The following is a 14046-nucleotide window of genomic DNA, read 5'->3' on the forward strand; positions in this document are numbered from 1 at the left end:
CCTCATGCCCACGGAAATCTTAACTCTATTAATTTTCAACAGTTTTACACCAATCTCCAACACCTCTCCCCAATTTCTACATTCTCATCTACTGATATGGCAGTACCGCATTTTCCCCAAAGCCTGGCAACAGCCATTGATCAAGTGGTTCTAATAACATATGTACTCCATGTCAACTTTGATGTCAGCTATTGTGAGGAAAACAACCTTAGCTGGAACAGTGGTTACCCTCCATGGGATTCAACTCACTCTGGCAGAAAATGTTCAAACTAAGGCTTTATTATCACAGCACAACAGCAACATAAGTCATTCACAAGGTACAGGGTAAATGGTAGAATTTACTCCCCAGCAGCCTCTTGTAGTCAGCACTCCAAAGTAAAAATCTCAGTATCCTTCAGAGTCTTATCCTCCCACACTATTACTGCTACTGTTTAGCTAGACAGTTTCTATGATGCCCAGCTTGAGATACTGGCTCACACAGACCCTATCCTGGTAAGGATTCCTCCTGAGGAACTATGATGCCTAGCCCACAGTCCTTTGCTGGTGTTACATACACCAGGATCCTCCATGATAGAATGCATCCATTGACATACTGCTCTCCTTAGATCCTGGCTGTTTACAAAAGGAAGAAGGGGACAGAAATAATGGTTTGTAAGATGCACTAAGTACTCCACTCATTGTTTCTACATATTAGGGATTTTTCCATATAAAACTTAACTTTTATTGTTAAAATATACTAAAACCGAAATATATAACCAAAATAAAATAGAGTAATGAAATTGATACTTAAATGCTGGTCATGTCTCATGTATCTCTCACAGATAGATCATATTGGGTAATTGATATTATACATACACTAGTCTATGTAGTCCGTAGAATGTCTGCCTCCTGACAGCCAGGTTATTAGGGTGAACATTTTGTGGTTCATTAACAATTCACAATGAAAACAGATAACTTATAATACAATTCTTACCATTATCGTGTACAGAATTTGTCACATATTGTGCATTGATAACGGAAGTAACACTGATGCATCATAACTAGCAGGAGGCATACTAAAAGCGCTGTAACCAATTTTGAAGCAAAGTAATTAATCCATAAGAATTACTGCGGATAATTTCAGTGGCATATACCTTACTGTATTTACTACATATGTGCTTCAATTTAAAGGCAGCAGTTCCGGTTGTGTCCTTCTTCGGCTTAATTTCAGAAATGATTTTCTGGGTTTTATTTTAAACCCCATGCTTATGACATTATCGGGACACACCAGTCCCAGATCCAAACCTTGCTTTAGAAGACTACACCTATTTGATACGTAAAATCTATCTACATTAATTATTAGCAATAGACTTACCACAAGCTTATTTAAATTGAAGTACATTACGTCTAATAATCGGACTGTGTTCATATATCATAACGGGCTTATGATCAATATTATATAAAGAGTCACATAATATCAATTACCCAATATGATCTATCTGTGAGAGATACATGAGACATGACCAGCTTTTAAGTAACAATTTCATTACTCTATTTTATGTTGGTTATATATTTTGCTGTTTTAGTATATTTTAACAATAAAAGTTAAGTTTTATATGAAAAATCCCTAATATGTAGAAACAATGAGTGGAGTACTTAGTGCATCTTACAAACCATTATTCCTGTCCCCTTCTTCCTTATAACACTGTAGGTTTTGATGCACCCCTTTGTGACCCAATACAAGGATATAGATTATCCTAATAAATCTATATTAAAAGGGTAACTACTCCTCAAACATCTGGTGCGACTATTCCCTTCCCTTTTCCTATCTGTTTACAAAAGGAGTAGGGTCAATAATCCCCCGTTTAGAAGAGATCTATCAGTGGACACTTAAATTATTTAACTGTTAGACATACTGGGCCTGATTCATTAAAGAAAGTAAGGCAAAAAAAATTAGTACGTTTTCTCCTGGACAAAACCATGTTACAATGCAAGGGGTGCAAATTAGGTTATTTTACATATAAGTTAAATACCGTGGGCCTGAGTCATTAAGGAGAGCAAAGCATAAAAAAGGAGCAACATTTGCACCTGGGCAAAACCATGTTGCATTGGAGGGGGAGGTAAATTTAAAATGTGGGGACCGATTATTAGTTTGGATAGGGCATGTCCTAGATCAACTTTAAATTTCAGTGTAAAAATAAAGCTATCAAGTATTTGTGTGATACATGATAAAACAGCCAGTATTTAACTTATGTGCAAAATAATAAACTAATTTGCACCCCTTGCATTGTAACATGGTTTGTCCCAGAGAACATTTACTCCTTTTTTGCCTTAATGGCTCAGGCCCTGTCTGTTTTTCATGTCGCACACAAATACTTGATAACTTATTTGTACACTGGAAGTTTATCTAGGACATGCCCTACCCCAAATATAAATTTGCCATTACATTTTAAATTTACATCCTCCTCCAATGCAACATGATTTTGCCAAGGTTCAAAGTTACTAATTGTTTTTGCTTTACTTCTATTAATGAATCAGGCCCACTGTCTCTGATACCTTGATTATATAATGGAAAGGCTTGAATGAATTAACTATTTAGCTGAATACACTTAACAAATGGTTACAATATTACATCAGGGAAACATTAATACATTTGACATGTTGTATCTGCAGTGTTATACGATCTGATTCTGAGATACATTTTGATACAATAACATTTATATTGATACATATCATTACATTTTCCAATGCTATTTCAGCCAGTATAGTACTGTGGAGACACATTGCACATAATCTGGAAGGTCTAACTTATTCCTGTCAACCTAGATAACTAACTTAGGCTGCCAGCTAGCTATATTAACAGTCACTCAGACATTGTTCTGATTACTAACAGCCCAGATCTATGCCACGCCTCAAGAAAATGAACATTTGAGACAAATGGTAATTACCTTAGCTAACTGAAATACCTTAGCTAACACAACTTTCCATCCTGTCATGCAATATGGCTTCTGCTGTCCTGTTTTTTTCACACACCGTATGTCTTTAAATTTCTAATATACAATATTGTAGGTAATAGCAAGGGCAAAATGTACCTTATAACAAGAAATAGCAATACACTTAATACACTGATGCTCTCGTGTATATATTTAGACTGTGCCAAGGATTAAAAAGTACAACAAACTGTTAGAAATTGGAGATGAATAAAAAGTCCTCAGTTTAGTGGGAACCTGTTTTGCCACTGGCGTAAATCTCGTACTTCTAAAGATTTCCTCACTTATACTGCTATCTACCAATCCTATCAAAACACTCTAGACACTGCTAAACAAACATACTTTCAATCTCTCATTTCTGCTCAGCCTGCTAACCCCAAATACCTTTTTAACACATTTAAATATCTTCGCAACCCTCCCACCCTAAACCCTCCATCTACTCTCAGTGCCCAAGATCTTGCTTCCTACTTCAATTACAAGAATAATAAGGTTTGACTCTTACTCGACAAACAATTTCTTCCCAGCAAATTCAGATACCCTTTCTTCATTTGATCCCACAAATGAAGTATCTTCTTATATTCCTACTTTACTACCTGTCCTTTTGATCCTATACACCTCCTAAGTAAAATATGTAATCTCTCTCTCTCTACTGGTATGTCATTTTTCTAGCATGCAATGAAAAAAACAAAACTATGAACCAAAATCTCTTTCAAATTACAGTCCCAACTCTCAGCTTCCATGCCCCTCCAAGCTTCTCCAGAGAATTGCCTAGAGTTGCCTCACATGCTTTCTTTCCTCACATAACCTATTGGATCCTCTTTGATCAGGAATTCGTTCTAGCAACTCCACAGAGACTGTGTTGACTAAGGTTGTCAATATTTTGATCACTGCTAAATTTAAAAGGCAATACTCTCTTCTAATTCTCCTGGATCTTTCTGCTGCATTTGACACCGTGGAACACTCTCTTCTCATGCAAAACACTACAACCTCTAGGTCTTCAAGAGACTTTCCTATACTGGTTCTTTTCCTACCTATCTATTCGCTCTTTCAGTGATAGTTTCTCTGGATTCAACTCTGCTCCGCTTCCTATATCAGTTGGAGTACTACAAGGCTCAGTACTAAGTCCCCTGCTCTTCTCTTTCTATAGCACTTCTTTCGGAAAAATAATAAGCTAATTTGGATTTCAGTATCATCTCTATGCGAATGATACAAAAATTTATCTATCCTCTCTTGATCTCTCGTCATCTGTGTTTGCCCACTTTAATGACTGTCTTTCTGCCATTTCATCTTGGATGTCCTCTCGCCAACTTAAACTCAATCTTTCAAAAACCAAGTTAATAATATTCCAACCTTCCAACAGAAGTTACCTACCTGCCATTTGTTTTTCATTTGAAAACATGACCATTAATCCCATCCCAGAAACTTGCTGCTTAGATGTGATCCTTTACTCAGAATTATCCTTTGTTCCCCACATCGATTATATATGTAAATCATTTACTACCTGGTGCACAGGAAAAACTCTATTCTCCTTACTACAATCCTCAAAGAAGGAATTTTGGTCTGCAATAAATGTTGATCCCATGTGCTTAAGAACAATCTCCACATAAGAAGAATCTCCATATTATCCAGATCAGATCATATAGGATCCTCTTAATTTATTCAGAATCACAATTAAAAGACTTGTCTTGGTCCTCCAAAAAAATTCAATCCAGAAGGAAAAGGCCTATCATCTAAATTCATACTTTTCTGTTACCTAACTCTATTCATTCACTGTATAGCATGTAAATCTTCTTTAGTCAGAAATGACTTCATTATACAAGTTATCAGCTCTTTAAATTGTTCAGGGGGTGGAAATCATTTCCTACATGCTGACTATTACATATTGCACAAATGACCCCTATAAATCCACAGATAAAGATTTGTTGCAGGTTCTGCTGACCTGATGCTGGTCTTTATTATCGTTTTTTCCTTCCACAGGCTCTGAAAGAATACTAAGAGGAGAGTAGATCATTAAATGGCTAACTAATCATCAAAAAACTAAACACCTCTTACTTAGGACAGGTGGTGTTTGGGGGGACTCAGGCTCCATGCTACTGACAACATATATGAAGATTGCTTCCTTCCCTTCCAGGAGAATTCTGAGGTGACTAGCAGTGCATTCCAGGGGTGCAGGGAATGGCAGTATACCTGCAAATCCAAGGCCCTTCACTTGGCCTGGTCCATCTTCCATGTTGGGGTCATTTAACCTGGACCCAATGCGCACACATGCACGTCCATACTCCAAATACAAACTGCTTCCAGATCTGATTTGTGCTGTGTTTGCTATCTATGGTTGTAAGTAGTGGTCCCCGGAAAGCCAGCTCAGAACCTCGACTTGTGCCAGGTCTCTAGATACACCATTTCTATCTAGAAACATAATATTTATCCTCTCTATCATCAGTTAGAGGCAGGAAAACACCAGGGAAGAGGAGGAGCTTCACTATATACTACCTGAAGGTTTGTTTTATTTCTTGTCTCTACTTAAAGCTAGAAGGGATTAACCCCTTGTTAAGGCTGCCATGGAGGATTGAAGAGAAAAATATATTTTAAGCTTTATAGAAAAAATAAAGCAGGCATAATTATTATTATTATTATTATTATTATTATTATTATTATTATTATATCATTATTTCGTTATCATGTGCATGAGTAAAGTACTTTATTTAGAAGGCATGTCTCAGAAGAATTCAAATGCCAAATTATTTTAATCAGGGTATTAATGGTTACCTATCAAAATCTGAACCCTAATTGTATGTAAAAATGAAGGCAGAGTTTATTTTCTTTGCTCAAAAGAAAAGTTTACATGTGTGCATTAGACAGTTATAATATATCAGCCCAGCAGACTAGTTGTCTCTGATTGTAGTAAAAAGAAACATTTTTAACCAGTGACAATGTTGTCTAAAGTTTTAGCTCCCTGTTAAGCAGAATAAGCTCAAGTTACAAAATTCTACTTACATTTCAGCTCCTGAATGCAAAACCTCTGTTGTTGAATGTGGTTGGCTAAACCCTTATGATTTGACTAAATTCTAGTAGTCCTCTATACAATATTAATTAGCTCTCTTTTCATGTATTTTTCTTACTTTCTTAAAGGGAGAACCTCGTCTTTCATGGCAAGTGAAGGCTGTGTCTGCAGAGTCCCTTAGTCCACTACTTGAGGCCTCTACCAAAAATATTACCAAATCTTTGGCATCACTGACCGATATTCTAGAGGACGTAGGGGGCTTTTCTGCTGGTTCTCTGCGGGGCAGAGGCTCACACAGTTTTACCCTGCCAATCCGTGGAAATACCTTGTAAGTGTAAAATGCAAATAGAAGAAGTAGTGTTTCAAAGGAATGAAGCAAAATGTAGAATCTAATGCACATTTTTCCTTCAGATCAACCAGTCCTGTCAAGTTTTACACCCATGTCCCAGTATTATCCCTTCTCACTACATGCTCCTTTCCTAACTTCATATATTGGCCTTACTATTTGCTTCTGTCCTGCAGTCATCCACATAGCATAATTCCATCCTAATGAAATAAAAAAAAAAAAACATTTAAGAAATGTCAAAATGTGCTGGAAATCACCAATAGGTTTCTAACAGTGGTGCTGCAGACAGTCCTATTTGCACCTAGTGTCTCTGATCACCCCCTCTAGAGTGTAAGCTCTCATGGGCATGGGTCCTCTCTACCCTAAATCTCATGTTTGAACACCTTCTATGACCCTTTCATGTCGTAAACTTCTTCTTTTCATCCACTCATGATCCTGAAATTCGTACCGGTATCCGTGCTAACTCACGACGATCCTGTATTTGCTATTATGATTATTATAGTCATGTATGTCATATTTGTAATATGATTTTACAGCACTACAGCATTTATGTTACCATATAAAAATGATGATGATGAAGAGTATAACCTACTCATGCTCCCCTGCTAAGTATAGTGTCTATTTGTAACTTATTACCTACTACTACTCACTGCTACTTTCTTGCTCCCATCTTCTCCACTACATTTTCCCTTCACCACTACCATTGCCACTTATACCTACTATCCTCATCATCACCAACATCTTCTCTTCTCATCATCTTTATTCCTCTTTATTAGCAGATCCCACTCACTATTTAGTTCACTCTAATCATTACAAACATCCCCTTTCTTACCCACCTGTCCATTATCCATATCCCATGAGCACATAGGTAGCAGACATATTACGAATGGCTTAGAAGCTGACTTTATTATTAAAAATAAATTGGGAAGTATGGGGCATTTGGAAAGTAAAATACCTGCAATATTCTTCAAGGTTGTGAGGTTTTTGTTTTTTGTTTTAAAAAAAAGAAAGAAAGAAAATGTCCTGCAGCCTTGTATTACACACTTATGTATTGATTCAGGACCATTACAGTCTTGAGGAAATATTAGAAGGCTTATTATAGTGATTATTATTGGTAAAAATCAGTAATATAAGCTAGTGCAACAAGTGGCAATGTATGTATACCAAAAAAAGCAATATTGCATGTCATGTCCTCTCCTATTTCTCTCTTCAGTCCAAGGCAGTCCCGTGGCTCTAACACATCCCCCTTGAACCGCAGAAAATCTTATGACAGAGGACAGCTCAGGTAATAGACAATGGATGAGAAATAAGCTGCTTAGAGCAATGGAGGATTATTTAAGGGGAGTCCAATTGTTAAAGGTATAATATCATGGTAACTATGACAGAGGCAGGGTCCCGGTTTTGCCGCTATAGGCTCCAGGGCCCTCCCCGACAAAAGAGTAGTGGGAGGCAACTTCTGAGCATGCACTAAGAAGAGGCCTTCATCCAGCTCTTTTGACAGCAGAGTGGGGGCCTCGGAGGGAGTGTGACCAAGCATATCCGGGTTTACCTCAACTCCATGCAGCTTTGCCCTCTGTAGTTCCAACCCAGTGTATGTATGTATGTTTATATAGTTACTTGAAACATATAGATATATACCTGTATTGTGAGACATTACTGAAAGCAGACAAAAGAAAGCTAGGCCTAAACAGGAGAAAGAAATATGCAGGGACTAATCTAAATGTATGGCATCAGCACATAAGGTGAAATGTCTCGATTTTCCAGCAAAATGGCAGCTGCTCTCTAATGGATTAAGTACATGTCTGGTAAGTAACTGCTGCCTAATACATGCAAAGTTAAATACATGCATATATGCCCCTAAATATATACATACACCTATATATAGACAGAGTGGCACACATGCAAAAGAACATACACAACCCATGTACTCTTTCCCCCTTGAGTACTCAAAGCAAGAACAAAAGCCATTAAACAACACCCTAATGGGTGTTGCACAAGGCATTGTCCTCCCTGCTTGCACCAGTGTCAGAACTGAATTTAAGAAAGTGTTTTTTTCAATACATGGTATACTGTTATTGCACTGCTTGTTTGTTTGAGACTTTTATTTACATCAAAGTGTGTTAGTTACAAGTTTATTAGGATTAATATAGCATAATTCAGAGTTATACCGGAGTTGAACAGGAGGTAAAAATGAGAACATTTTACCTTGTATAGCTGCTACAGGAGGATACATTTCAACACTCCAGTGAGTCCTGTTACATTCCACCTCAAGCATCTGCTTTGGACACACCTCACTGATCTGCTAGCATTGGTGATAAGATCACTTCAGATTTAGTCAACTACTTGTAAACCTTGTCTCTCATTTAAATTCTCAGTATGTCCAATCTATTCATGTGTATTAGCATGTTGTTTTACACACACTATGCTAATTTCTTTCCATGTCTATCCACACTGCACCATCCTCCTCTCCACATTCCCCTTCAACCTCTCCTCCCTTGTTTACCTCTCCCACATTCATCCAGCCCAATATCCTCACCTACTTCAACCTACTCTATCGCCACTTCAACCCACCCTTCTTCCAGTTTGACTGTTTAGCCTCAATCTCCTCTGCTACCCACCTGGAATGCAAAACTGTAAGCTCTCACAGGCAGGGTCCTCTACCCAATGTCTCGCGCGCATTCAGTCTGTCTTCCTTGTTTGTCCCTGTCATTTGTGATGCTGATTTTTTTTTCTGTATGCCATGCAATTTGTTCTGTTATTTGCATCCATGCATGTATTATTCTGCTCTGTACCCATGTACTTGTTATGTCTACTATGTCAGGCATTGCAGAATCTGTGGCATCATACAAATAATTGTTAATAATAAAAATAATAATGCTGCGCTAAGCCCTGATATTGTGGCTGAAAATGGCACTTCAAGAAGAGCAAAGGCTTACAACTTGTTCCCATCTCTCTTCACTAATAAACTTACACACATTACAAAGTTACATATTGCATTATGTTCCATGCTGGCTACTGTACATATTAACAAATTACTTGCAGTAGTAAGGAATTAGACAGATGTTAGGAGCAGTGGGAAGTTTATAATGTAAAACCACTTTGACCACCAAACTTTTACACATTGGGTAACAGCCAGGTCATTTTTGCTAAAATAGTTATATCTGTCTCTGTTTGTAACCCAAAACCTGCAGTGAACTATGTATTGGGTAATCCACGATATTGGACCCCAATCAAACTCCAGACCTTTTTATCCAGATTTTATGGAAGCTAATTTGCTCTTCACAGCATTCTGATGGAAAATATATTTTCTGCAGCACTCTTCTAGCTACCTCCTCACAAGATATAAATACAGTTGTGCATGCAGCGGCCCTGTAAGTCCAGTGCAAGGGTCCACGGCAGAGCTGAAAAAATAACATTTTATGTAGCATTGACATATTAAACTTTGAATATGCAGTTACATACTACATATACTCTGGTTTTGACATTTCAGGGGAAACAGTAACTTTTTCCATGTGTAAAGTATGCAACAAGTGAGATCTATATACTCTATAGTATAAGGAAGACCATTAAAGACATGAGAATACACTGCATATGATATAATGTTGTACAATGCTCTTTTTGTGACATAGTATCGCAGAAGTGTTTGTGCAAGTCTTTTATATGCACCTTGTTCTCCCCCTTCCCACCACTGTAATCCTGTTTTTTTTCTGTGAAACAAGTAACTAATGGTCCATTGTCACAGGAGTCTTCATATATTCCAATATATCTGTACTCCAGTAACAGGAATATGCTGTACAGTATAGACAGGATCATTAAATTGCCAGGAGTGGGGGAGGGGAAGGCCAGGGCTGCCATCCTGCCCTCCTCCCTCTTTGCAGTACATCCCCCCTTCCTCATCACAGTACATGCTCCGCCGCCCCCCCTCCCCTCATAACAGTACATGCCCCCCCTCCTTCAGCAAAGTACCTGCCCCTCTCTCATCACAGTAATGCCTTCCCTCCCTCATCACAGTACATACCTCCCCCTCCTTCATCACAGTACATGCCCCCCTCCTTCATCACATCAATACCAAAAAGAGATCCTTCCCACATCTTTTGTGTAGAAATACATTAAAAAATAATAAGAGTTAATCGGCAGATACGTGACTTGATGAATCAGGCTCAATGTGTTGTGGCTGGTTTTGCCTCATCTAGTAGTCAATTGTATAGTGGAAAAACTGCCATATCAAGGTAATACATGGTAGTAATAAGAGAGTGGATTGGAAATGGCGAGGCTGAAAAGAGGAGCTTCCTCTGAAATGTTTTTGTTAATAAATGTGGTCAATATGTACTTTTTTGTCACCACAATAAATAATAATAGGCCCTTTATTACCATATGCATTTTACTAGGGTACAATTTGAAAGTTACGCTTGTGTGAAAAAGCAAGAGTGTAGCAAGATAGTTTGAAGTGTTACTCTGGCTGCTTACAGGCACCCTACACAGACCAGATGAGATATGTATATTGTTAGGGAGCACTAGCCAGCTGGCTATCACTCTGCCATCATCATCATCACCTTCATCTGTTATTTCTTTTCAGGTTTATACAATTTACAAATAGTTTGAAAGTCAGTTATGTGCAGGGCTTGGAGACTATTAAAATGTTACATAGCTGTACAGACTGATGTAGGGTGAAAGTGTTTTCCCCTTCACACCATGGACATATTATATAGTTTTATTAATGGTCTTCCATGTGAACAGAGAACTTGAACTTCGATTTGGTCCATGCTTGCTGCACCAAATCGGCCAGAACAAAAATCCTATTTATGCCACACGTAAGTTTGAAACACTTGAATCAACCAAAATCTATGAATTTTTAATAAATTCAAATAATTCTCTATTCATGACTTGACAATACAGCTTGTGGTATAGATTATATACTGTATACTTGTCTTCTTACAATAGTATTCTGATTTTATTTATGTGAGACATAAGGACGCCAGGTCACTAATTAATAGCATAGTATACTATTTTCCATAGGCCACTGAGGCTGTGAAGATTTGTCTGATAATAAAAATTGATATGGAGAAAATGCACAGTTCTCCCACAGTTACTGCTAGATACTGAAGTTTAGCTGTTTACATAAACTAGTTCATTACATTTTCTAGCTGGTTCATAGCACAGATATCAGGTTATTTCACTTGAGACTCATTTACCGTGACAATTGCAGATCCGCATTCACTCCTTCACGTGTGCAAGTTTACCTAGAGCATTCCAGGGAAACTGTCTACTTCCCATTCCTAGAAGCTGCCCTGGAAAATAAATCAGCACCTAGATTTCCGGGTGCACCGTGAAATCATGCTCCACTCATCATCATCATCATCACCATTTATTTATATAGCGCCACTAATTCCGCAGCGCTGTACAGAGAACTCATTCACATCAGTCCCTGCCCCATTGGAGCTTCAAGTCTAAATTCCCTAACATACACACACACAGAGTTCCCTCATACATGCTCGCGATACGGCGGCTAACAGTAACTGATAAGCTGGGAGCATGCTGCACAGGGATGACATCACCACCGCACATGCTCCCAGCTTATTGTTTGGGAGCCGCCAGAAAGAAGCAGGCGACCCTGGCTAGGGGGCCTGGACAGACCAGGAGCCCCGGACAAACAGAGGGATCTGTCCGGGCCACCTAGTCTCTCTGGGCCCCTCACGGCCGTACCACCCTGATGGCGGCCCTGAGTACGGCACATGAATTGCTGTTGTACACAGCAGTTGTATGAAAGTCGGTAGTACCTATGCTGCTAGGTATAAATAACAGTGACCACAGCAAACAGCCCCATTTGATCAACGCATGCATAAAAGAGCTTCTGACAGTGATGTTTGGTTTTTTTTAAACATCTTGGATATGGAGAAACTGGAAACCATATTTGTATTTGTTGTTTATATAGATTCATCCTTAATCCCCTGCTCCCATACAAGGGTGCAGAGAGGAAGGGGGGGTGAGCGGGTACAAATGACCGGGACCCAGGTAGTCTGGGGGGGCCCGGACCCAGCAGGAAAGGAGCAAGCTGACAGCTGTCAGCAGCTCCCAGTCCCCTGACAGTGTGTGACATCACACACTGTCCTAGCAGCAAGGAGAACAAGGAGGTGGAGTTCCTGCTTAGCTTAGGTAAGTTAGCTGGGCTGGAGTTATGTTATGATGTGTCTGCTCGGGGGGGCTTATGATGTATCTGCTGGGGGGGCTTATGATGTGTCTGGTTGGCTTATGATGTGTCTGGGGGCTAGGATGTGTCTGGGGGGTTAGGATGTGTCTGGGGGCGTTAGGATGTGTCTGGGGGGTTGTAATGTGGCAGTGGCCTAATATTTCTGTGTGGGTGGTGTGATGTTGCTGGGGAGTGGCGTGTTAAATGTTATGTTTTATTATAATGTATGTCATATATTGCATGCTAAAAATTAAGAAGCGCTCAAAAACATATATATGTGTATGTGTGTGTGTTTAAGGGTTTTTGAGTGCCTCTTAATTTTTATATAATACATATATTATAATAAAACATAACTTTATATATATATAGGAAAGTCCACAGGACACCTCACAGCGGAGATTCCAACTGTAATTGCCAGCAATGTCGCATGCCACATCGCCGGCAATTGAATCTTCCCCATATTGTTACTTTATGAATAAATTAGTTTGGAGGTATGTCATTTTCTCCCAATATTGAATTTATGTTTAAGGGTTTTTGAGCGCCTCTTAATTTTTATTGTGCGTTTATCTTTGTATGGGGTTGCAGAGCCCCTAGAGGCAGCCATTTCTCTTATGTACTAACAATTGTGTTTCATTTCCAAACATATAGGTATCTGTGATTATTTGTATCACACATATTTTGCTTGTTATAAAATTATATACTGCGTGATCTGTGCTGTGTGCTGTGTTCACTAATTATTTTCCATATTTCATGTACTTATACATTTTCCAAACAGGTTCCAACATTCCAGGATATATACAAGAGTCCAGTACCAGGCTGTGAAAGCTGCAATAACAGGTAGGGGAGAGCAACACCATTTTAATACACAATGGGAGGAATTCAATTGCCGGTTATGTGGCGCGCGGACATTTCTGACAAAATCTCTGCCGCAAAGTGTCTCACAGATGTTCCAGGAACACTTCGTGGAGATAGCCACAGTCCATGTTGGAGGGGGACGCAGAAAGTTGCTGTACCGGGGCCCCAAATTTCTCTTGGCAGCCCTGCTCACATGTTGGCTCCTGGCTACTGCCTCTGACTGTTTTTTTAAGTCTGCTTTTTGCGACACAGACCAAATCTTCATCATATCAACTAACTCCAAAGTCCACCACAGTTCAATACAAACTTAATTTCTTTTGCACAAAGACATACAAAAACTGCAATTTCAATCTTCACAGATGGAGGCTGTGTCCCAGAAACGTTGCAGTTTCTTCATATTTTGGTGACTTAAAAGAAGTTGTGGAGACTTATAGTTGCCGAGGCATCAAGTATGGCCGCATTTTAACTATCCTTCACGTTTGATTCTCAAATCCATCGCCATCATCTATTTCACAGTGAACTTTTTGTCTACTACTCGCACTACTGTTGTGGTAAAGATTGTGGGTCACTGGTTGAACTTTGAGACACAGGGATGGTCTTTATTCCCTGAGTCAAGCTTCATCATCTGGCCTAGGGAAGCTGCTTTCCCGGTCAACCAGAAACACGCTCTTACAGAGGGGTAAGTGGC

At 39.0% G+C, this 14046-nt stretch overlaps 1 protein-coding gene across 15 annotated transcripts in view; it reads left to right on the top strand.

Moving 5' to 3' along the window:
• KIF21B (kinesin family member 21B) overlaps nt 1-14046 on the top strand; it is a 463280-nt gene that overhangs the window by 323077 nt on the left and 126157 nt on the right. For all 15 annotated transcript variants that reach the window (XR_012688103.1, XR_012688104.1, XM_075195637.1 and 12 more), the window contains 2 exons: nt 6099-6298; nt 7530-7601. Coding sequence is in view for 13 of the 15 variants with exons in the window: in XM_075195637.1 (XP_075051738.1) it covers nt 6099-6298; nt 7530-7601 (272 nt within the window). In the remaining 2 variants the exon portion in view is untranslated. The remainder of the gene's footprint in view (nt 1-6098; nt 6299-7529; nt 7602-14046) is intronic.

This window comes from Mixophyes fleayi, chromosome 2, assembly GCF_038048845.1.
Source record: "Mixophyes fleayi isolate aMixFle1 chromosome 2, aMixFle1.hap1, whole genome shotgun sequence".
In the NCBI taxonomy this organism is placed as follows: Eukaryota; Metazoa; Chordata; class Amphibia; order Anura; family Limnodynastidae; genus Mixophyes; species Mixophyes fleayi.